The sequence below is a fragment of the Oratosquilla oratoria genome, chromosome 2 (assembly GCF_046742065.1).
Source record: "Oratosquilla oratoria isolate Oo_2021 chromosome 2, ASM4674206v1, whole genome shotgun sequence".
In the NCBI taxonomy this organism is placed as follows: domain Eukaryota; kingdom Metazoa; phylum Arthropoda; class Malacostraca; order Stomatopoda; family Squillidae; genus Oratosquilla; species Oratosquilla oratoria.
This window is the reverse complement of record NC_134778.1, coordinates 70,072,683-70,099,423: the sequence shown is the minus strand read 5'-3', so window position 1 is coordinate 70,099,423 and position 26,741 is coordinate 70,072,683. Positions and strand designations below refer to the sequence as shown.

Below are 26,741 nucleotides of genomic sequence, written 5' to 3'. Positions count from 1 at the left end.
TTTGATTTTGTATTAATCAATCAATCTCTCTCTCTCTCTCTCTCTCCATCCATTCCCCACTTTCTCCCCTCTCTCCTTTCCCTCCACTGTCTCTTTCCCCTCTCTCTCTACTCTCTTTCCTCTCCTTCCACTTTCTCTTTCACCTCTTCCTCTGCTCTCTCCCCTCCCTTTAATCTCTCTCCTCTCCCTCAACCCTATCTCCTCTCCCTCTGATCTCTTTCTCCCATCCATCCCCCTATTTTCATTATCCCCTCTTTCTCTCTCTATCTTTCCCTCATACACACACACATACACATCACTCTGACATTGCTGGCCTGAATCCTTTCCACTGCCACAAAGGAAAGAAATCTGCAATTTCATCTCTTTTCATCACATTGAGACCATGGCAGCTAAAAAGATTTAAACCATTGTTGTCCTCATACCTGATTCATACTTCATCTGTATGTGTACATGTACACACCAATATAAGGCAAACACACCCTCCTAAATTTGTAAATTTAATTTTTGACTAAAATAATCTATACTTGGTGTTCATTGTATATCCCTAAGAGGCTATATCCTTAATTAAGACTGCAATGAGAGCACAAGATATCAAGTAATTGTCTATCACATTTTTTGAATTGCATTCAACTGAAGAAAAAATTATCAAGCTATGGGTTTCAGCCATACAGATGTGGCATAAAACTGACTGTGCTCACACATCTTGACTTGAACTGATAGGATTTACAATAAAACTGTCAATATCAAAAGTGCAAGAGATTCCATGTATTCCATTTTGCTTACCTGTTCTGAGCAACCTTGGACAACGCCTCTGGGGAACGAATGAGGCGATCAAGGGTACGGACAATGGCTGCAAAATTGGGGCGGTGGTTGCGTTCCTTCTGCCAGCAGTCAAGCATGAGCTGGTAGATGGCTTCTGGACATTCCATAGGTGCTGGCAAACGATAACCCTGCAACAGAAAATAGTTTTTACTATACTCTATCCATCAATGCACTGCTTCACATCTTTCTTGCAAGAGACCTACAGTTATTAGGTTGATTACAGTTCACTCAATGAGATTTTGTGTTGTCTAAATCAGGTGAGTATTGTTTAGTGTCTTTTGTATGGCGAATACATTGGAGGTATATGGATTCTTTTGCCTAGCCTAATCTGCGTTGATACCATTTTGGTGTTGGGTGATGACTCACGCACAGGTCTTATTCTTATATGTTTTGAGTTTTCTTCTCTTGGTTTACATCAGAGTATGAGAAACAAGTAAATGCCTGGTGGGAATAAAATTGCAGAGGGCACAAAATGAGTTTTAATGTGTTTGAAGTAGGTGTGTATTTGGACTCAACTACCCCTTTTACAAGGGGGAGAGGGCTACAGCTTCTAAAAATGTTCAATATATACATATTATTGTAAGGTATCCTATTCCCCACCTGCAAAAATATTTCAAAATAATTCATTATAGTAACTACATTTGCCTTCTTATTACAATTAATATTATAATTTTATCAACAATGATGTACAGAAACTCAACTGCATCAAGATCCCATCCCAATACCTCATATTTACTCTTCCCAATAGCTTTACCTTCTCAATGCTTTTAATAACATCTTGGTTGCTCCAGTTCCAATATGGCCTTTCACCATAACTCATAACCTCCCACATGACTATGCCAAGGCTCCACACATCCGATGCACTTGTGAACTTCCTGAAAGCAATGGCTTCTGGTGCTGTCCACCGCACAGGAATCTTGCCACCCTGAAGGACAAACACACCATTAATGATGATAGGCGCAGGGGAAAATGTTCATAAAAGAATATGTATTACTCACACAAGACAATGAAATATTGCTTTATACAAACAGAATGAAATATTAATAAATCATGGCCACAGACCAAGTGGTCATTGGAATCCAATGAGATGTATCAAATGTATACAGAGAACATAGTATGAGGAGAACTGCAGTGACTTACCCTCGTTGTATATGCTCCCTCTGTATGACTTTCAATTTCCCGCGATAACCCAAAATCGGCAATCTTGCAGACCAGCTGAGCATTGACAAGAACATTTCTGGCTGCCAGGTCACGATGCACATAGTTCATCTCGCTCAAGTACTGCATACCAGATGCAATACACCTAAGCATTCCCACCAGCTGCAGAACTTGGAACTTGCCATCATTGACCTATGGGCATAGACATTATTATACATACATACAATTATAATTACTATCAACATCAATATCATGGTTATCAATACTTATACTAATCCTATAACTTGTAATCATCATCATCATCATGTATATACTGCTAAGTCTATGATCAAATTTATGTTTTTTTTTTTTTTGGAGTTTGAATGTGTTTGAGATGAGGTGTCTGAGAAGTATGGTGGGGGTTACTAGGCTAGATAGAGTGAGAAATGAGGAGGTGAGGAGGAGAACAGGGGTGAAAAAGGAGCTGGGAGATAGGGTTGATGAAAGAATATTAGGATGGTTTGGACACATGGAAAGAATGAGTGAAGAAAGACTAGTAAAAGAGGTATGGAAGGCAGATGTGGAGGGAGTGAACATGAGGGGACGTCCTAGGATGAGGTGGATGGATGGGGTGAAGGGGGCTTTGGGGAAGAGGGGAATGTCTGTTGAGGAAGGAAGGGAGAGGACGGAAGACAGAGGTGAGTGGAGAATGGTTGTATATGGATGATGTGATTGCATGAGGAGGAATGGGCAGGGGGTGGAGGGTGAGGTAGTATGTGTGAGCAAATTTTGACGCAGCCCGAAGGGATTTCTCCCCGTCCTCTCCTTATATGCAAGGGGGGACGGAGAGGGGGGGGTCGCCGATTAAATGAAGCGGCCTTGCTGTGGATGTGCTGTGTCTTGCGACACTGCTTCTGACCCAGGGCGGTGGGCAAGGTGCAGGGATGACCCGTCATCCAGGAGGTGCTCAGATGAGAGGGAGGGTGGGAGGGGTGTGGAGTGTATTTAGGGATGAAATGGGTGGGAGTGTTTTTATACCTTTCCTTTTTTGGCTACCTCCCTTGAAAGGGGGAAAAAGCCTTGGTATATGTATGTACATACATATACCAAGGCTTTTTCCCCCTTACAAGGGAGGTTGCCAAAAAGGGAAAGGCATAAAAACATGTATGTATATGTATGTACTATTAAAAAACAGACCATTATAAGAATTTTAACAATTATATATGGTAATAACAACATAACATAATGCTAAATATTCTATAACCAAACATCTGGGACCTAAAGACTATACAATGGAGTCATCTAAGGAGAAATACTCTCGCTTGCATTATTCTAGGCCATATTTATGAAATAGTTGATTTATGGGCACTTACCCTGAGAAAATGGTCAAGTGAGCCATTCTCCATATACTCTGTGATGATCATCACAGGATTACTCTTTGTCACTACACCTTGAAGGAAGATTACATTTGGGTGTTCAAATTGTCCCATGATGGAGGCTTCAGTGAGGAAGTCCACTCTTGCTTTCTCGGAGGATCCAGGCTGAAATTCAGAGAACAACATTGTAAAATTGAAGTATTGGTGCTGAATATGCATTTATGGAAAGGACAAACTTTCTTGTTTCTGCCTTTTTTTCATCACATCAGATGATGAAATAGTTTGGGGACACAGAAAGAATGAAAGGAAGACAAGCCAAAACAGTGTGCAAAATAGAAATGAATGGAGGGAACTTAGTGGAAGATAATGAACAAGGTGGATGGATGAAATGGGCACTGGATGAAAAAAGAATTTCTATTGAGCAAGGAAGAGTGACTGTAAAAGATAGGAATGAATAAATAGTGGTTGTAAATGGATAAAGAAATGACATGACCCAAAGAAACTTCTTGCCTGGATGAAAAAAGAATTTCTATTGAGCAAGGAAGAGTGACTGTAAAAGATAGGAATGAATAAATAGTGGTTGTAAATGGATAAAGAAATGACATGACCAAAAGAAACTTCTTGCATGTATATTTTGAATAGACAAAGGGGGGGGGGGGTCACCATGTAATGAAGCAGTGCTATTAAACCAGCTCATGTTATTGGCCCTACTGTGGAGGTGCTGTGTCTTGTATTGACTCTGACCCATGTGGTCAGTTCATCCAGCCCATTGCTGCACTGTACATGTCAATTTTTTTATTAATTTTTTCTAATCACTGTACTGTATTGAATGACAAAATTATTCAGCCTGCACTGATCTACTCTTCACTTTCAACAATACCTCACTGCTCTTCTCTTTCTACAAACTTCTGCTTTACCACTCTTCTAAATAGTTTATTTTTCTTGAAGAGTAACAAGGAAACTAGCCCCCTCCCCTTTTCTTCTCTTTTATTTTTTTAGGTTGGATGAACCCTCCAGTGATGGCTGTGGATAAGAACACCTTCAGTGAGAATATTTGTTTCTGATAGATACATATTAATGAGAAGACTGCAGAAAAGATGGCTTGAGAACATCAAGGAATTCAAAAAGAAGGGCATCACTTTAATACACTGATGATGAAGAGATGTACATGGACAGAGAAAAATGGAGAGACCTCGTCTTGACAGGATATAATTCCTAACAGGAAGCTGGTAAGCAGGTAACACATTAATGGAGATATCAGCAGTACATACCTTGAGTGTTTTTATAGCAACAGTCATCTCTGGTCGTCCAGGTAGCTGTAACTTTCCTTTGCAAACATCCCCAAATTCGCCACCTCCAATAATGGCTTCAATAGTTATATAAGAAGCATCAATCTCACGGGCAAATTCCCGGATGGCTTGATTTGGGTCTTCATATGTGTGGGGATCGATATACGTGCGGTGGTGACTGACTTGTGTGAACAGTGGCGTCGTCACTGTGGAAACAAAACGTTCATTATATATCAGGATTAAAAAGATGTCACTTTGATATTTCTTGGATGTGGTGTTTCCAATCATAAATTACATTTAGGATGATGATATACTAATGGAACTATAAACAAGTACAAGTTAAGTGTATTTAGAAAAATCAGGATGCCATATAGTTTTCACAAAACACAAAAGTTTGCAAAACTATAAACAAAACACTGAATAGTCAAACAGGAAGCAAATGCACACGCACGCACACACACACATATACACACACACAAACAATGTACACACATTTACATGCAAGCATATATTTTAATAATGTGCATGTACATTACACATACATACAAACACAAATGTATTTGCACACACACACACACATACATGAATTGTGTATGTATTTACCTAATTGTAGTGCATAGGAAAGGAGCAATGCTTGTGGGGTCATATCTACTCTCCACTTTATCGTATCTAGCCTCAAATTCATATATGGTTTCAACTTGGTCTATAATTCTCAATTTCAAATTATATCTAGATTTAAATTCATATATTGATCCAGGTTGAGCTACATCACTTTCTAAACTATTCCAAGTATTCATGCATCTGTATATGTGTGTGTGTGTTTTTTTTTAACCTAATTTTAGTTTACAAGATAAGTGCAATGCTCATAGGGTCCTTCCTTTTGCTCTCAAATGCGGATGTGTGCATTTACCTAACTGTAGTACTGTAGAAGGGAAATGAACAACAATCATGGGGTCCTTTCTCTTACTCTCTAATTACCAAACCAAGTTAGTATGTGTATTTGCATGAGTGTGTATTTACCTAGTAGTTGTGCTTGAGGTTGGAACTATGCTCATGGGGTAACATTTCTTTTCCTCCATTTGCCAAACCTTGCCTTGAATTCTTTATGTGTATATATATATATATATATATACTGTGTGTGTGTATTTACCTAGTTGTATTTTGCGGGAGAAGAGCTATGCTCGTACAGACCCACAGTTGTATCTTTCTGCATCCAGTTCTTTCTTAAAGTCATGTATAGTTTTAGCACTCACTGTTTTCTCTTTCAATTTATTCCATATATCTATTACTCTGTGAAGAAAGCTGTTCTTTTTTAGATCTCTTCTGTAACTGTCCTTCTTAAGTTTCTTCTCGTGTCTCCTTGTGTGTATGTGTGTCAGATTCATCATGGTCTTAGATCATGTGATGGATTTATGATCAACAGTTATTAGCTTCCCATATGAGAGCTCACAGCTCATATATGACTGATCTATGGGTAATACTGTGACCTTACATACACACACACACCCAGAACTCCCCACATACAAGAGTTGGAGTAACAGCTTGCAATGCAGCAACACTGAAATTATTTCAGCCCTGGGTGGGATTCAAACTTGGACCACTGGAGTAATGGTTGCAAAAGCTACCACTACACTGTTGAGTTGTGTGTGTGTGTGTGTTTACCTAATTGTAGTTCGTAGGAAAGGAGCAACACTCATTGGGTCCCATCTTTTATTCTCTAATCTTTTATCAAACCTAGCCTCATATTCATGTACAGTTCCAACTTAATCTATATCCTTGATTTCCAATTATCATATTTAGATTTGAAATAATACATTGTTTGAGCTTGGGCTATGTCACCTTCAAAGCTATTCCAAGTATCTATTCATCTATATGGAAAAATGTATTTCTTCACATCCTTTAGACATGTGAACTTTCTTATTTTGCTCACATGACCTCTTCTGTCACTGCAATCTATCCCCTTTAGTGACCTGAAAACTGTAATCATATCACCTCTTTCTCTTCGATCTTTCAAAGTTGGCAGACCCAGTGCTTTTAGTCTTTCCTTGTATGGTTTATGTGCCGGGCTGATGCGTGTGTGTGTATGTGCATGCACTTGTGTAAACATAGCTATGCCTGAGTGTGGTTTAATTTCTATATATAAAGTGTGAGCATGTACACTGCATGTGTGTGCATGCACACGGATGTGTGCACACACACAAACACACACATGCATGCATACGTACATACAAAATACATGTACTCGCTCTACAAATGTGTATACTGTATACATATACATACAATATATATACATACATATATTTTATGTATAATATATATATATATATATCATACACATTATACACACTTGTATAGATCCATATTCAGATACATGTATACATATGTACATACATATTCATTCATAACTACATATACATATGTATATATATATAAATTATACACATACATGTCCACATGAAATGTACACACAAAGACATCATACTGGCATGGGCTGTCAAACGTCACATTAGTAAAAGCTAAGCTGAAGGGGAAAGTGTTAAAAGTGAATAATATGAAAATATCTACTTTCTACAGCTGGCAGGTGAAGCTACTTGGGGAGAAGGAGGGGGAGCTACTATGGGGGTGGAGCTTCAAAACCAGGTTGATCACTACATTGAAGGGGGTGGGGTGGGGGATTCATAGAGTCACTATTCTCACTAGTTCCTATCCCTTTTTGTAGCCTTGACTATTCTTTACATCATCTATGAACATCTCCAGTGCCGTGGCACAGTTTTTCAACTTTGTCACTGGAATTGCTAAATGTTTACATTGTGAAAGAGGTGAGGCCCTGTCTCCTCTACCATGTGATAAATACCCCACTTGAGCCAAGGTCTGCTCCTCCAAGCTGAATAAAATTACCCAAGATTTATCAAAACAAAATCTACTTACTGCTTCACAGCACTGAAGTTATTAAATTATCTATCATATCACCTACCACTAAAAGAAAGAAATAATTTCCCTTTGTACACTGCACAATCACAGAGAGAATGTCTGATTAGATGGAATATATATGTATCCATGCATGCATGTACATATATGCATATATACATATACCTATATGTGCATGTACAGACATTCATCTATGGATGAGATTTTATTGGGTCACCTACTATCATAGCTGCTAATTTGAATGCACTCGATGGCAAAGACAAAAAATGACCCAATAAAAGGGAAATATATATATATATATATATTGTATACATATTAATGATATTTCAGGAGGGTCAGGATGGGCCTGAGAAAGAGAGGGGAGGGGGAGTACCAAGGGCAGGAAAGGGAGGAGGGTTTCTGACCCAAAGGGGCATATTCAAACACATTTGTCCTGTGCCCTAAGGTCGTCCGGAGCCTTTGGACCATACAACTTAAGAGGCTAAGAGCGTTGTATGATGTTTCTATGATGTCATCTTCCCCTATGTCGTCATTGTCCTTATACAGGAAAATGAACATCAAACAACGGTCTTGTCACCTCTCAGGGCCCAGTGGCAGCGGACAGCCTTAAGGTCCCCAAAAAAGGGTCTTGTACTGGGGGTGCTAATACTTACTACTTCCGGTGGTGTGGGTTTGGACTATAGGTGGGTTTTCCAAAACACCGTGCACTGGAATAAAGGGGTAAAACACGGTAGTTAAAACAAACACGTACCAACTACGGAGACGGATGACTGGTTTCCAGTTTCCAGGCTACACAATTTGGACATGCTCCTCAACATCAAGGTGTTATTTACATGATTACTTGTACAAGGAACCGCTAATTGGCTAATCTATTGTACAGTATCAAGACTTCCAAAAGGATTGAGGTCAAGGGAAGTGTAGTTTTCTAGCCCACCCAATGAGAGAAAAATTAAATAAATAAGTATATATATATATATATGTATATATATATACATATATATATTTTGCAGGTTACAAGGAAAACAGTTGGGACAAATAAAGCCATTTACATTTCTCCACGTGGTTTTAAAAATAAAATATGACAGTAGCTGTTGTGATATGATTAAGATCGTACAAGAGGGATTAGGAACCAATTAGAATGAGGGAATCTATGATAGGGAGGAGTCAAGCTGCCAGCCAGAAGCCACCAAGCTGCACTAGAATACCAAAGCTTTACTAATAAGTATATCCAAGCAGCACAAACAAGAGCTGATATCATAGTCAAGTTATGATACACATACATTGCTATCATCCATAAAAAAAGTTCAAAGCGCAGTGACCATTGCTAAGCTGTGATATCAAAGTAGTGATTTCATTCCAAGCCAAAAGTCAAAAATAAAGTGATCTGTGTCTGTGAGAATGTATCATGGTTGTATGAAAACACAAAAAAAATGTACCTATATTTAAATGAATCTTTATAAATACACAAAGAAGACATTACAAATATATGAGTATATAATACATATATGTTCCTATGAATAAACACATCTGAAACCACACATGCACACACAAATTCATAATATAAACAAATACATGTTTACTCATTTCCAATACACATGAACACACACACACACACACACATGCACACAAACATACACTATTCATTCAGTTTGTATTTTTCTTCCCTTGTTACGGGATAGCTTTTACCATTCCCACAGTTATGAGGAGAGTACTCACAGATTCTCCAAGAAAGGGAGTCCAGAACCAATCTCCTTACCATATTCATAGCCTCTGGCAGAATACATAATGTTAACACTTTTGACTGTATGTGGGACTTGATTCTGTACCTTATCCATTTCTAATTTGTGACAGTAATCACTTCCACCCAGTCTCAAATCCTCAACTTGCTCTGCTTCCTTATCTTATGTACTATGCTAGTGTACTATTGATGCTTTTACCTAATTGTAGTATACAGGAAAGTGTGTGTGTATTTACCTAGTATTATACAGGAAGGGGAGCTATGCTCATAGTGACCCGTCTTTTGTATCTCACAACATCTAGTTTGTATTTACCTAGTTGTATTTTACGGGACTAGAGCTATGCTCATTTTGACCCATTTTTGTATCTCTCCACATCCAGTTAGCTTTTGAATTCATGTAGGTGTGTATGTGCACATGTGTTTACCAAATTCATTTACCTAACTGCAGTATACAGGAAAGGAGCAATGCTCGTTGGGTAACTTCTCCTACTCTCCAATCTATCATACAATTGGTGCCATTGCCCTCAAAGCTTGTGTGTATATCTGTGTGTGTATAATAAAAAGGAGGGTCTAATAACAGGTACTTGCATGTGGTGGTCCTGTAAGATGGACAACAAAGCTGCCCATTTTCAAATCCCAACAACCCTCCCTCATCTCTGTCAGGTGCAGCCCTCAAGAGCTGACAATCTGTCTTCAGACTGGGCCCAAGATCTATTAAGCGAAACTGTATTTCTTACAATTTTTCATGCATGACGAGATGACAACTGACAACTGCTCTCCTTCCCCCTACCATTTCCAACTGGTGATAAGGAAACAGTACCACACTAATGCAACACAGACAACACACCAAAGAGTTTTTTCCCAGAGAGACCTGTGAGAAAGCCAGAGGACCATTGGGTTTTCCACTTTGTGAAACTCAAGGCAATAATTCTTAGTATACAGAAAAGGAGCAATCCTCATGGGTTCCTGTCTTTTACTCTCCAAATTAAGGTATATCTCCTTATTCTCCAATTATTACAATTAGCTTTAAATTTATGCACTGTTCCAGGCTGGGCTATATCACCTTGTAAGCTTATCTCTTTTACTCTATGTGAGGACTAAACATATTAGAGATTCTATGAGTTTTTCATGATTTCTTCATCCAGAGAGTGAAAGTTATATGTCCTTGTGTAAATGTGTGTGTGTGTGTGATTCACAATGGTCTTTGGAGTATGTGTTGGACTTGTGATCAACAGCTATTTCCCTCCCAGAAGAGAGCTCAGAGCTCGTATATGACTGATCTATGGGTAATGCTGTGACCTTACACGAACCCCTCCCAACTCCCCGCCCACAAGAACTGGAGTAACAACTCGCAGTGCAGTGATATTGAAATTATTTCAGCCATGGGCAGGATTTGAACCCAGATCTCTGTAGTGGCAGCCAGGAACTCTACCAAATGCGCCACAAGTTGTGTGTGTGTATATGTATTTACCTAGTTGTATTATAGAGGAAGGGGAGCTATGCTCATGGTGACCCATCTTTGTATCTCTCAACATCTAGTTTGTTCTCAAAGTTTTGTATGGTATTTGCACACACTATTGTGTGGATGTGTATGTGTATGTGTGTGTTTGTTTGTGATTCACCACCACCTTGATCTTGGATCACATGTTGAACCCCCGATTGATAGGAACTATGATCTTACATACAATCTGATCTATGGGCAATGCTATGACCTTACACACACACACACAATTAGAAGACATTTGATAAAGTACCTCACAGTCAACTTATGTAAGAATTGGAGCATGTTGGAGGACTGGGAGGCAAATTACTAAAATGGATGAAAGACTTTTTGAAGGAAAGAATCATGAGGACAGTAGTAAAGGACAAGATGTCAAAATGGAGAGCATTAATGAGAGGAGTTCCTCAAGGTTCAATGCTTGTTCCAATATTGTTTCTTGTCTCAGTCAATGACATGATAGAAGGAATAATGAGCTATGCCAACACGTTTGCAGATGACACAAGAATTATGCATGAGGCCAAGAATGGGAAATGAAGTTCAATACCAAAAAATGCAAAGTACTGGAAATGGGCAATAGTGGCAAAAGATTATCCCTAAACTACCCCTCGAGATGTGAACCCATTACAAAAGCAAAAGAGAAAGATTTGGGAGTGTTGATAAAAACAACCTGTCACCTGACAGACATATCAGAAGGATTGTGGGAGAGACATACAGAAGATCAAGGTGGTGTTTCACTATGTGGATGAAGAGATGATGAAAAAATTAATCGAAACCCTGACCTATCCAAGACTGGAATAAGCATCAGTAGTATGGTCCCCACACAGAGTGAAAGATATAAGCAAGATCAAGAGAATACAAATGGCAGCAACCAAACTGGTCCCCAGCCTGGCAGATCAACCATGTGAGGAGAGACTAAAAAGCACTGGGTCTACCAACTTTGAAAGACTGAAGAGAAAGAGGTGATATGATTACACCATTCAGGTCACAAAAGGGTATAGGTTAAAGATAGGGGGCTTTAAGAGGTCATGGAAGCAAATAAAAAAAGACCACATGTCTAAAAGATATGAAGAAATAGTTTTCCATACCGATGCACAAATACTTGGAATAGCTTAGGAAGTGATATAACCCAAGCTCAAACAATACACAAGTTCAAAAATCAAGGATATAGATTAAATTGGAACTGTACATGAATTTGAGGCTAGGTAATTATACTATAATTAGGTAAACGCACACACACACTAATACGCACACACATGCACACTTGCACATGAAAATGGTGGAATGAAAAATATGATAAGGACAGGGTAGAAAGAATACAAGGAGAAAGTTTTCAGAAATTACTGTATCTAGTGTTGTAAGGAGGCTTTCCAAGATTACTGAATGATGCCCAAATAAAAATGTGGTTCAAACACTTCAAAGATGGCTCACAACCCATTGAAAGTGATCTACATTCTTGAATGTGTGTGGGCTGTAATTAATAATGATCTGCAATTCCAAGGCCTTGTGCTTAAGTGATCTTGATAGAGTATCTTGTCATGAAACACAGTCGAAAAATTTGTTCTGAAGCTTCTGTTACAAGATCTGAAGTACAAAATTAAGGAGACCATGAGAAAGCTGCAGATGAGGACCCCAAAACAGGACTTTTTTGAAAAGTGGAAGAGGTGCTGGGAGAAATGTGTGGGGTCTCAAAGGGATAAGGGGACTATTTGAAGACTGGTGCCATTGCCCTAAGAACACCCCCCATACAACAGTAAATGGCTGGATAGCTTCTGGACAGTGTGTGGGTGTGTACATGTGTATTTTCACCATGGTCTTGGATCATGTGCTGGTCTCATGATCAACATCTATTATCCTCTCAGATGATAGCTCCATAGGTTATGTAAACCAGTCTTCGAGTAATGCTGAAAACTCAAACACACACACATACACACAAACCAACTCTATACCCAAGGAAAATATTAACAGTTTGTAGTGTCATGTTTTTCAAGCCCTGGTTGGAGACCAAAATTTGGACTGCCAAGGTGTTACCAGTACACCAGCAATCTATGTGTGTATGTGTTTGTGTATCTGTCAGTGTGTATCAGTCCGTGCATATTTACCTTATTGTATACTGGATAAGTGCTACACTTGTGAGATCATCTCTGCCTCCAGTATATACATATAATGGTATATACACATACAGACATAAACACACAAACAATGATAGGGATCTCTGGTAGACATCAGTATCAAATGGAATTAATTCAAGAAAATAAAAGATGTTATCTTCCTCTAGTAGTGTAAGTCGGTACACTACCACACATATACATCCATGCACATATACATAGCATTACAAACATATACACAAATCTCCACATATTCCTGCCATCTATGGTCTTAAATCATACACACATACAAACATATGTACATATCCACATCTATATTAATGTAACTATATATATACATATATACAAATACATATATGAATATATACTCATACAAGAAATAAAAAAACACTGAAAACATAAAATTTGTCAATATTTTCATTAAAAATGAAAGGAATTACAAATCTAAAATGTGTTATTTTGTGTATGCACATGTACAGACTCAACTTTGTTACACGCGTGACAATGTACTATGTCCCACGTGCGCGTGTGTATACACGCAGACTAATGTGTGCATACACTGTGCGTATACAGCCAATACACACAGAAGAGTATGCTGTGGAGGCCAGGCCTGGACTACACAACTACGACACTGTCTCTGTTCTTCTTCGCAGGAACCATCATCATCATATCATCTCCCTTGAGTATTTGTCCTTCCTCCTGAAGTCAGTAAATGGCATCTCCTGAAGGTGCAGGAATAGAGGAAAGAGGAGGAGAAGGAGGAAAGGAGGGGAAAGGGAAAGAGGGGAAGAGGAGGAGAGGTAGGAGAGAAGGGAAGAGAATCAGAGTGAGGAGGTGGATACAGAGAAGTATGCAGGAAAGGAGAAAGTGTGGAAAAAGGAAAAAAGGAGGAGGAGAAGAAGGAAGAGAGGAGGAAGGGAGGAAGGGAGAAAGGAGAAAAAGGGAAAGGAAGAAGATAGAGGGATTTGGGAAGGGGAGGGATAAACGGATGGTGGAGAATGAAGTAGAACAAGGAGAGGAGAGAGAAAGGAAAAGAGGAGGGGAGAGAGAAAGTGGGATATGAGGAGGAAGGGAAGCAATAAGACAGGAGGGGAAGGAGGAGGGGAAGGAAGAGGAGCAGAGGGAGAGGAAGGCAGAAGAGTAGAGGGAGGGGGGAAGAAGAGGAAAGGAAGGAGAACCATGAGAGTGAGGAGGAGAGGGGAGAATATTGGGGGAGAAGGAGGAAGAGGAGGAAAATGAGGTGGTGATGAAGAGACTAGGGAAGAGGAGGAAAATTTAGTACTTCATCGGCAATAACCAGTGGTTCTATCCTTGGAGACCATATCATACTGAAGGGGTGGAGCCATAGAAGGATTAAAGAAGAGATTTAAGGAGGGTAGGAGGAAGGAGGGATAGTAAAGTTCAAAAGTTGTCAGCATCTTTTTTTTTTTTTTTTTTTTTTTTTTTTGAGAGAGAGAGAGAGAGAGAGAGAGAGAGAGAGAGAGAGAGAGAGAGAGAGAGTACAAGTCCCCAATCATAAAAGAATACTGTGTGACTGGCCCATAGAGATTTCACTAATATCTCTAAAGTATAGATTCTATCAAATTGAAGCAGGCAATACCCCATATGGATTAGGAAGGGGAGGAGAGAGATGAGGAGCAGAAAGAGGATATTTTATCAATAACTATTTTTTTTTTCTTAAAGGCAGTGGGACAGAGATCTAAGGAGGGAAGTAGAAAGGAGGCATAGTAACTGTTAATAGAGGTCAGCATTCTTCTTTGGGTGGAGAATAGTTTCAAGTCATAAAAGAATGCTGCATGAGCCTGGCTTTATTAATACAGGGGTCAGGAAGATCCCTCACATACTGAATGCATAAAACTTGTGCAGTCAATATGCCATACAGGGGGAAGGAGGAGGAGGAGGAGGGGGAGGAGGAGGAGGAGGAGGAGGAGGAGGAGGAGGAGGAGGAGGAGGAAGAGGAGGAGAAATAAGAGGAAAGGAGGAGGAAAAGAAAGTGATGGAGGAGGCGGAAAAGGAAGTGATGGAGGAGGAGGAGGAAGTGATGGAGGAGGAGCACCCCCACGAGACAGTGTCGCAAGTTGCAGAATGTTAGTCGCAGCTAGGCGGAACCAAGAAGCGAGACACATAGAAGGATGGGGAAACTTACACTTACTGTAGGTTACGATCAGTCCTGGGAGGGTGAGAGCAGGGGTGGTGGGAGAGTGAAGGGAGAGAGTTAGGACAAGCCAAGTAGCCAATGCATTAGTACATACGCGGACACCCGCCAAGTGCTTGTAGTCCCGAGTGATTGCTGGGGCTCAACCAAGGTTTAGAGAGGTTTGGGTTCACAGGTACGAGGGAAAGGAAAATGGACAATGTCTCATCTGGGTTCAAAAGGGTTAAACTCAGGGGGTGGACATGACAAAAAAGTATTTATAGATACATAAATATGGTGTGTGATGTTAGAAACTGGATTAAACTGTATGGGTCCCTTGGAAACAACTCTTAAAATGTAATGGTTGTAGAGAGGTAACTCTAAAATGTACAAATTGGAAAAAAAAAAAAAAAAAAAAAAAGTGCTCTAAGTCCAGGGTTTCGGAAAAGCAACTATAAGGTACCGGCTCTGGGTCTAAATGGAACTGGCTTACACAGTAAGGGTTGGGAAGTAACTTTTAAATATTGAGCTGAAAGAAAATAATATGTAAAAGTAATTGAACATGGAGGTATCCAGAACTGGAACTCTGGGCAATATAACACAGCTAGGGAGCTTGGTACTGGGAGCACTGCACTTTAAGGCTGGCACAAAAATTAATTGTGTAAGTGATCTGTAGACAAGGTAAGTGTTGGGTGCAGGGGAGGGACATGTAGTGCAGTAAGCTGATGACACGGGAGTGTAAAAGTTGCTGGATAGACACATGGAAATGGAAGAGTATTTCCTATGGGGACAGGGCTGGAGGAGTGATTTACAGTGACTATAGTAATGATGATGGTATTCTTTCAATACGATGAGGTCATTCAATAGGGAGGCAGGAATGGGCCAGGGATCTTAATTCAAGATTAGTTATGTTGGCAGGAATGGGATAGGAGCCTCAATCATGCACAGGTACAGAGGAACAATTGGGCAGGGAATTTCAGATCATGTATGAAGGCAGGCAAGGACTAGAAATCTCAACCCATGGGCAGGTATGGGATGCAGGTCTCTAAACCCAGAAGTGGGTATGGCATTATAAAGTATGAATGTGGCTATGGTAGATCTGGTGGGTTTGGATTACAAATACTGGAGTAACTACAGAACTTGCGGGTGTCCGGTGGATTTTGAGACTGGAATTCTCTTAGTGCAACCCAAAATAGTAACTATGAGAAAGAAAAAACAACCAATTAATTTTGCAATATATACGTGAAAAAATATCAAGTATTACTCTTCCAAGTCTAAAAACTTGAAAACCTGACACAAACAAGTTAATTAAACTGTAGTCATAGTTTTCAAATTAAAAAAGAAAATGCCAATCTCAAAAACAAAAAAATAAACAAGTAAATAAATAATATATAAATAAATCAACAAATAAATAAATAAATAAAAGTGCAGACTTTCCTGCTGTTACTTCAGCCTCCATCTTCAAAAATCTAAAAAATAAATTAGTTTAGGCGGCATTGTTTAGACATATACTCAATTTCATATGTCATTAAAACATAAGTTTCTTTTTTCTGTTTCTTTTTTTCCCAAAGTAACTGAGGATGTTCCTTCCACACAATATACAAGTAGCAGTGGTAATCATAGTAGGTGGCAATCAGTATTAGGGAGGCAAGGGTGGGAGGTTGAAAATTGTCATCACTGTGTCAGACTTACTCCTGTATTTTCCTTTTATGGTGTCAGTAATGATTGGAGGAAGTGGGTGGTCATGTCAGTGGTGGGTACTGGATAGTGGTGAGTACTGGGTAGTGATGGTGTAGGTAATGGGGCTAGGAAGTGATGCTAGTGTTGGTACTGGTGAACAGCATTGGTGTTGTGATGGGTCACATTCATTGTCATTTGTAGATGGTGACAAACACAGAGTAGTGCTGGTTTTGGTATTAGTAAGGTGAGCATGGTAGTGGTGATAGTAGTGGCAATAATGCTGGTAATGGCAGTGATGGAGGTGATGATAAGGGTGGTGATGGTGGTGGGATTGGTAGAGGTGATGGTACTGATAATGGTGATGACAATTAGCAAATGGTGACTGTGTATGTTGACAATTGACAAATGGTGACAATGTATGTTGGCACTGTAGGCTGTTGATACAGGGTGGTGGTGACAGTAGTGAGTGATAGATGCTGGGTCTTTACAGTGGTGCACACATACTGACACACAGTGGTGGTAGTGTAGAATGGTGAGTGTGTAAGACAGTTTAGGTCTTGGGGCTAGTGGCGTAGGAGTTGGTGTATGAAGCTTAATAGTTGTGCAAAACCGACGTGATGGGCTAAGATGGTGTAAATGGTTGTCAAAGAGGTGGTGTTGAGTTGTAGTGATGGTAATATAATAGAAGAACATTATGATAAATTTAGTGTCAATAGCTGCAATGGATTGAGATGTTGATAAGTGCAGCAAATAAGTTTGTATATGTAACTATTCCAATTATCATATTGATATACAACATCACTGGTGACAATAACCAGTCCTGTAATTTTCTACTAATCACCTCTCTCCAAACTGACATTTCACCTACTACTGGATATATATATGTCTACCATTTGGGACATCCTTTATCCATTCCAATGTGATGGGCATGCATGTGTAGGTGTGTGTATTTACCTAGTTGTATTTTATGGGAAAAGAGCTATGCTCATAGTGACCCACTTTTGTATCTTTCAGCATCCAGTTTGATCTTAAATTCTTGTATAGTTTTTGCACTCACTGTTTCCTCATTCAGTTTGTTCCAGATATCTATCACTCTGTGTGGGAAGCTATTCTTTTTCAGATCTCTTCTGTAACTATCCTTTTTAAGTTTCTTTTCATGTCCTCTTGTTTTTCTCCTATCCCACTTTAGTAAATCATCTCTATCAAGGACTTCCATCCCTTTCATAATTCTGTAGATGGTTAGTAGATCTCCTCTTTCTCTTCTTTGTTCCAGGGCTGGTAGTTTGAGTTTGTCCAATCTTTGTTCGCATGTCAATTTGGAGAGTGTTGTGTGTGAGTGTGTATGTATGTTTCATTTTCCATCATAATCTCAGATCACATGCTGGGCTTATGATCAACAGCTACTACCCATCCAGGTGTGTGTGTGTGTGTGTGTGTATTTACCTAGTTGTATCTTGTGGGAGGAGAGCTACGCTTGTAGTGACCCACTGTTGTATCTTTCTGCATCCTGTTTTTTCTTAGTCATGTATAGTTTTAGCACTCACTGTTTCCTCTTTCAGTTTGTTCCAGATGTGTGTGTGTGAAAGTGAGAGAATGAGTGAGTGAGTGTGTGCATGTGTGTCTGTGAGTGAGTGTGTTTGTGTAAGTGCACATAAACATACTGTGCCATGTTGCTGTGTCAGGGGAAAAGCAAAAACCAAAAGACAGGGATGTTCTCATATGCAGCCTCCAGGTCCATTACCTATGGAGGTTGCATACACTGGGGAAATGGTATTTCAAACTTCTTAACCCTCAGGGTCTGACACATAGAAATGACATTGTAACACTATGTCCATGACAAACATGACCATTTGGCAAAAGTCATTTTCTTTTTCATACTACCATTATCTTTGCCAGATGAAAAAATAAATGTAAGAATAAACAGAACATCCCTCTCTCACATTACATGCCTCAAGCCACCCTTCACAAAATGTTTGAAAACTGGTAAGGAGAGGGGCAAGACCACTGGTCATAATGGTTGTGGAAGTGGGTGTAGGTCAAGGTGGTAGGTTGTAGCAGTAGGAGATAAATATGGTTGATATAATAATATTCTATGGTGGTGGTGGTGGTGGGGGGGTACCCTAACACTTGTGAAGACAGGACGGGAGGAAGGGAGGGGTGGAGGGAGGAGGAGAGCTTGAACATCAAACCAGGCAACAGACAAAGGAGTTTGGGAGGAGAAACTTGGGAGAAAAGAGGTATGCTTCTGGATATATATGCATATATGTATGTATGTATGTATGTGTGTGTAATATATATGTATATATATATATATATATATATATATATAATATATATATATATATATATATATGATGCATTGTGTGTCTTAGTTTACCAATAAAAGTACTAAAGAGAGATACATTATATATATATATATATATATATATATATATACAGTGAGAGAGAAAGAGAGAAAGAGAGACAGAGAGAGAGAGTGTGTATGTATGTATCCATGTGTAGGTATGTAGGTGTGTGTAGGTGTGTGTGTGTGTGTGTGTGTGTGTGTGTGTGTGTGTGTGTGTGTGTGTGTGTGTGTGTGTGTGTGTGTGTGTACTTCCAAGTAAAAACATTCATCTATCCAATTAGTGCTTTCAGACAAATGCACAAAGACACAGACACAGATGCACACACACACATAACCTCTTCACTCCTCAAGAGGGAAGCTAAAGTTCAAGCCCCACTTAGGGCTTGAAAGCTTTACAAACATTGCAAGCCATTACTATCTCCCTTGAACAAGGGGATATGCATGTATGTGTGTGTAAGGTCACACTATTGCCCACTATTTGGTGTATATATGAGAGCTGAGCTCTCACCTGAGTGGGTAATAGCTGTTGATCATAAGCCCAGCATGTGATCTGAGATCATGATGGAAAATGAAACATACATACACAATCACACACACACACACACACACACACACACACACACTCACACATACACAAACTCACTCAAATATATGCATGCATTAACAGGTATCACACATTCCATAAACATACAAATGTTCACATGTGTATGTGTACACACATCCACACACATACAGTCACATGCATGTATACACACACATGTGCACACACATACAGAGCCACATGCATGTACATACACTACACATACCACATGCACATACTCATACACACACAGCCATATGCATGCATACACAATGTATGCACACACACATATATGCATTCACACACAAGTATATGTACCACATACACATACACACACACACACAAGTATATGTACATCATTTTAATCATTCACAGGGAGGGTATACAAATTCAAGCAGCCCTAAAGCATACCAGGGTTATAGCACTGTACATGTCAGGCTGTTTTGTAGGGAAGGCAAAGAGTGAATCAAATACAGAAACAACCAGTAGAATGAGGATGGCAGTACTATGGGGCAGCGATGTATCAACCAAAGATTTGTCCAAACAAACTGAATATACTGTATATATAATTAGGGGTTAGGGGAGGGGACAATAACCTCCTGGGCTGTGTTCGGGAATGGGCTACATAGATAGTGGAATATTTTACAATTTATTAAACTAACTCCTGCCATATACATGAGAATAATTGACATACATTATTAAACACATACTATAGATTTACTTCAGAAGATAATAGTCCTGAAGTCATGGCCAATCTACAATTTTCCTAAACTACCTGAATGACCTGACAGAAAATTATCTAAGTTATCAGGGCATTCCTAAGTATTACCTGCATGCATGCATACACAACCACATAAACACAGTCAAACAAGCATACTTCACCTTCACCTATATACACTAGTATACTAACATGTACCCACAAGCACCAGCAAACGTAAACATTCATATTTACATCTGAGTGCAAATAAACCATACATGTACATACATACATACATACATACATACACACACACACACATACATACACTAAGTACACATACATTTATGCATTAATATACACATAACATTAAGGAAAGACTGGAAAGTAATAACAAGCTGTGACAAAAAAAAAAGAACTAAAGGACCAGGAGTTTACATTAAAACACGTACATAAGAATTGCATTAAAAGGTGGGTTGGAGATACAAGACACACAAATACAGAAAGGGCAAATCACAAAGTTGTTCTATGATGACTGGAAAGTAATGATGCAGTATAGGTTGGAAGACTGGTTGATAAATGTGGAGAAAAGAACATTACCATGAGAGATGTGTCTGCAGATAAGCAGAGACAAGAGGTGGTTTAGAGTGGGCCTGGGGGCAGAAATGAAAATGTGTGGCATGATCACAGCCAGGGCAATGTAGAATGAAATGGTTTTGGAGGAGAGAATGGAAAGTTCAGGGTTAACATCAGTGAAGACAATGTAATGAGGCAAGCAAAGAGGAGATACAGGAACTGATAAAAATGTCTGGAAGATATATGAAAGGAAAGAGCTGAAAGACAATATTGTTGTTGTTGTTGTTGTAGAACACAAGAAATTTTAAAACAGTGATGAGGGACTACTTGAAGAGCTGTGTGTGTATGTGTAGCACATGTGTGTGTATGTGTTTGTGTGTAGCACATATGTGTATGTGTGTGTAACACATGTACAGTATGTGTGTGTGTGTGTGTGTATACTATGTTGTGGTGTGGTGGTAATGGTGGTGGATGTGGTAGTGGGAGACATTTATCTTAATGCCATGGACTTCTCCCCCCTTACTAGGTAGGTAGCCAAGACAATAGGTATATACCCGCTCCCACCAATTTCATTCCCCGTAAAAATCACATTCATGTCTCCCACTATATCAGTGGGAGACATGAAAATGATTTTTTCAGTTTGAAGGTGGTGGAGGATATAGCTTGCATGACCACAACTTGCAAGTATCCATCATTGGTCCCTTAGAAAAAAAAGAGGGATGACAATCTTTGCACAATTTTCTGTTTAGTTTTAAGCATTAGTCTAGAGACTGTAGGGAAACATATACATTTAAGTTGGGGAGGAAAGGATATATTGGTGGATAAGTACTTGTACAGAGTAACCCAAATAACCATACTAGTGTGAGACTACTGTATTAACATGGCATGCATGCAAACTGGACTGTGACCTGTCCACTGTTTCATTGTGAGTTGCATTCTATTTATTGTACTCATTTTCATTACATGTATCTGTGCCATTAGTGATATATATACATATGCCCAAACAAATTGTTGACCATATATAAATATACAGTACATACATCTTTTCCCGCTTCTCAGCCTCTTCACATGAATGGGTGTCCCTAGATTACCCGGCAAAGGGAGGTTATATATTCTCAAGCCAAATGGATAGGAGTGATAATATTATTTTCTTCAGCACTGCACTTCATGAGAAACAATACATAAGTACACTCAAGATGGATATATATATTCCATTTCTTACTTGCTTCTCCATTCTACATCCTCCATACAAAGATCTATGTTCCTTCCTCCTCCACTCTTCTCTTCCCACATTCTTTCCCAACTTCCATTATCCTCCTCTCTTCCCTGTTAATGCATCAACATCTTTGCCTCCTCCAATGTTACTCATTTCCTTTTCTGATCAGTCAATTTTACTCTCCAGTTTCTTTTCAGTCTCAAATGTGTTTAGTGGATACTGGGTAAAACATAATGAGATTATGCATATGTGGTAGAAATGGATTATGAGAATGTGGTGTGTGAAGAGAGGATGGGATGTCAAACAAGAACATAATACAAATGTAAAAATCTGTGGGGGAAAAGATGAACAGGATCCTGTTGAGGTGGTCAAGAAATGTGGAGGGAAAGGAAGAGGACATGACTTCAAGAGTGAATGACTCAAGAGGAGACAGAAAAGAGAATACCATGCACATGTCAAGGATGATATGAAGGGAAGGACAGGCTGGAGAGAGAAAATGGGAGTATTTGGAAAGAAAAAAATATAACAATGGGTGGAGACGTAGATTTTCATGCATGATATCACTTGAGACACAGAAACATGATAGTTGAGAACGAGGGATTGGAAAGGCGAGGGTGGAAAGAGAACAGCAGTAGTGGAAACATCAAAATCAATGCATGAATTAATTAGAGAAACAGAAAAAAGATGGAAGGGAATGTAAGGGAGAAGGGGTAAGGGTTGAAGAAGAATAAGGTCTGGTAATATGGGGAGGTTGGGATACAGAAAGTGTTCTTTTGCTTAGTTTCCCATTGCAGAAGGGGTGAAGAGATTGGTCCATTTTTTCCTTTCCTTTTGATTTCAAGGTTAGATAATGTCACAGTTAGAGGTCAGCTGGCAACCCCTATTCATGGGGAAAGAAGCTGAAAAAACACACAAACATGCATATTAATGCAATTACATACACAGACATCATGCACAAGTATCACAGTACTCAAACATTTATCTAAATTCAATCAAGGATTCATTCCAAAAACACACACACACACACACACACACACATTTACATGCATACACTGACAGGCAGGCAAGCAGGCAGACAGACACAGACAGACAGACAGACAGGCACACACACACTCACACACACATACACTCATACGCACACACTGTATTTACAGAACAGACAGTTTTGCATGCATGCCTACACCTGAAAGACTGTATACTTCTAAACTATGGGTGACAAGGGGATCTTCTTCTAATTACATATTTACAGCACAAAGATAACTCTTTGTCTTTGCTCTAACCCCACCAGAGACATGATTGGTCTCATCACCTGGATTCTCCACTTGAGCAGCTTCTCAACCTGAACTAGTAACTGCTGCTCATCCACACCCAATCTCCTCTTCATGTCTAAACATCTCTCACACTCTCGAAATGCTAGACTACTTCTTACCTTCACCGTTGCGGTACTCCAGAGTGTCACAGTCTGATGGCTGCTTCTTGTTGCACTCATCAGTGCCTCTGCTGCAAGAACCAAGAAGAGATTGAGGTCAGTCCAGGAAGTGTCAAGAACCTGGGTGGAGGAGGAACTAAGAACAAGACCCACAGTGGCAACTTAATCCCTCTGACATGGTGATGGCTTTCCATTTTTTTTTCTAACTAATGCTTCATGATTTTATTCCATTTGTGACATCCCATTCTGAAGTGATTGATCACGTTGATTAATACTATTGCTAAGGTAACAACCTTTACTACCCCACTCCCCTTCCCCAATGTCAGATGACTTTAAGGGGCTGTCACAATACCAATGGAGTTTAAAGTCATATTACAAAGAGTGGGGAGATGTGGGTGGGTCCCCAATATGCTGTGAGGAGGTGATCTCTTTTGCATTGGGGAAGTAAGAATAATGTAAATAAAGCACATGAAAGGGTTATCTCTTCAATAATAACAGACTTTATTCAGCTGAAAAGGGAGACATCCTATCCTGACTGAGGTTCTTGACAGAGATATCATTTAAACTAGGCCACAAACATGTTCAGATGAAAGGATGTACCACAGCCTCAGAAAGTATGAAAACCGGAAATGATGGCACATAGATCTTCTGAAAGATGCAAGGGCAGAAGTTCACTGTATAAAGAAAAGGTTTCCAAACCATAATGCAATGCTAGAGTGATTTTACTTTGCAATTAAAATGTGTAATCTTTTCTAAGATTCTTACAAATTGATTAGGTAATATTCTTGGTGAAAATCATTGAAAAGAATTGGCAGATACCAGCATTAATGGGGAACATTTCAATCATCTGAGATTTGAGGTTATTTTCATTTCAGATAGAAATTTTGCCAAATATGCTCAGTGTAAAGTAATTGATGGTAAAGCTCTTGAGGAAAATCTGAAGTATTATTAATTTGGGTCAAGAGCTAAAAATTGCTAATGATTATGTAAATGAAAAAAATCACAATTTGTGGGAAAATGTTGGGTAAGTATAGAAATATCATGAGAGGGCCCCTACCTGTTTATCTGAAATGCAAAGTATATAATGTGTGTATAATCCCAGCAATGATCTACATATGTGAAACTTAGAAATTGATGTCACTGGAGACTAAACTAAGGAGTGTAATGATCAATTAAGACATCAATGCTCAGAATAACACTGAAGACAGGAATAAGAGGTTGAGTATGAGAACAGAGTAGATTAAAAGAAGAGATCATCTCATCTTAATTTGGATTAAAAGATAATATGGTACATACATATACCAAGGCTTTTTCCCCCTTACAAGGGAGGTAGCCAAAATGGAAAAGGCATAAAATCATTCCCACCCATTCTATCCCTGAATACACTCCGCACCCCTCCACCCTCCCTCTCATCTTAGCACCTCCTGGATGACGGGTCATCCCTGCACCTTGTCCACTGCCCTGGGTCAGAAGCAGTGTTGCAAGACACAGCACATCCACAGCAAGGCCGCTTCATTAAATCAGTGACCCCCCCCTCTCCGTCCCCCCATGCATAAAGGAGATGGGGAGAAATCACTTTGGGCTGCATCAAAAAATTTTCTCACACATACTACCTCACCCCCCCATCCCCCTGTCCATTCCACCTCATGCATCACAACATCATCCATATATAACCATTCTCCATTCACCCCTGTCTTCTGTCCTCTCCCGTCCTTCCTCAACAGACATTCCCCTCTTCTCCAAAGCCCCCTTCACCCCATCCATCCACCTCATACTAAGACGTCCCTTCATGTTCACTCCCTCCACATCTGCCTTCCATACCTCTTTTACTAGTCTTTCTTCACTCATTCTTTCCATGTATCCAAACCATCCTAATACTCTTTCATCAACCCTATCTCCCAACCCCCTTTCCACCCCTGTTCTCCTCCTCACCTCCTCATTTCTCACTCTATGCAGCCTAGTAACCCCCATCATACTTCTCAAACACCTTATCTCAAACACATTCAAACTCCTCTCTTCCTCTCTTATGTTCCATGTTTCTGCCCTATACAGTGCTGTTGGCACAATCACTCCTTCATATAGTCTCCTCTTAGCATCCATTCCCAAATGTCTATTCCTCATTACACTTTTTAATCCACCAAGTCATTTACTTGCTTCTTTCAATCTACATTCTACCTCCACCTTCACTTCATCTTTTCCTGCCACATTTGCACCCAAGTATCTAAAACTATCCACTTCCTCCAGTCGCTCTCCCTTAATGCTCACTTCCAGACTACTGCCACTTTCACCCCTTGTACATCTCATCACCTTACTTTTACCCACATTTATCTTCAGCTTTTTTCTATCACACACTCTCCCAAACTCTATCACCAACTTAACCCCTCCTCCGATCCTGCCATAAGCGCAGTGTCGTCCGCAAACAACAGCTGGCTCACCTCCCACTTTTCTCCATTTTCTTTAACCATCTCCAATCCCTGACCCACTACCCTTGCATCAGGGACTGGAGATGGTGACAACCAGAAATGAGAATTGGACATTAATCATCCAACTTTCTTATTGGGTGTCACACTGTAGGCAGTTTTGTTCATCTTCATGGTATCTCAGTAGTGATGGGGTTTAGGTGTTAGGGTTACATATAACTAAACTTTGTTTGGTACTATCTGCTACATAACCGTTAACACTTACAGCATTTTTTTTATTCATAAATCCAAAATATCTTTATGAGCATCTGAATGTACAATTTCTTTACTATATACACAGAATATCTGAGGATGTACCTCAAATGTTCAGACAAGTTTCAAACCTGACTATGTCTTAATATGTTTACTCTTATTACCAAAACAGATACACAATGTATACCTGCGGAGGAAGAGGAGGGTCATGATGACAATAACAGCTATGACGACGAAGGCTCCGACTGTGGCACCAACGATGATGCGGACCTGGGTGTTGTCTTCATCGCCCACATAGGCTGCAAACACAGCCAGATATGGTCAGAAATTCAGAATTAACATCACAAATAATGTCAAAGAAAAATACTTGTACAATGCAATGACAGGATCATCAACAATGTTGTCAACAAAGAAATGTACATTAATAAAGGTAATTTAATTCATATTAAAGGTCAGAATGCAATAGATGAAGTATTTTTTCTAAACCACCCACTCCCTTTAAGAAATGGTTTTA

The 26,741-nt window shown here is 39.5% G+C and overlaps 1 protein-coding gene and 1 long non-coding RNA gene across 14 annotated transcripts in view; one reads left to right on the top strand and one right to left on the bottom strand.

The window, feature by feature from the left end:
- Eph (Eph receptor tyrosine kinase) overlaps window positions 1–26,741 on the bottom strand; it is a 1,120,455-nt gene that overhangs the window by 13,956 nt on the left and 1,079,758 nt on the right. For 4 of the 13 annotated variants that reach the window (XR_012967665.1, XM_076210031.1, XM_076210051.1 and 1 more), the window contains 9 exons: window positions 26,415–26,526; window positions 23,556–23,626; window positions 15,043–15,066; window positions 8,206–8,259; window positions 4,607–4,830; window positions 3,333–3,500; window positions 1,963–2,172; window positions 1,577–1,747; window positions 784–950 (listed from right to left, as the gene is read on the bottom strand). Coding sequence is in view for 12 of the 13 variants with exons in the window: in XM_076210031.1 (XP_076066146.1) it covers window positions 784–950; window positions 1,577–1,747; window positions 1,963–2,172; window positions 3,333–3,500; window positions 4,607–4,830; window positions 8,206–8,259; window positions 15,043–15,066; window positions 23,556–23,626; window positions 26,415–26,526 (1,201 nt within the window). In the remaining variant the exon portion in view is untranslated. The remainder of the gene's footprint in view (window positions 1–783; window positions 951–1,576; window positions 1,748–1,962; window positions 2,173–3,332; window positions 3,501–4,606; window positions 4,831–8,205; window positions 8,260–15,042; window positions 15,067–23,555; window positions 23,627–26,414; window positions 26,527–26,741) is intronic. The other 9 variants (XM_076210036.1, XM_076210091.1, XM_076210068.1 and 6 more) reach the window with 7 other exon arrangements.
- On the top strand, window positions 18,900–26,502 carry LOC143039849 (uncharacterized). Its single transcript, XR_012967668.1, has 3 exons — window positions 18,900–18,947; window positions 23,415–23,651; window positions 26,400–26,502. It is a non-coding gene; the product is annotated as an uncharacterized LOC143039849 (long non-coding RNA).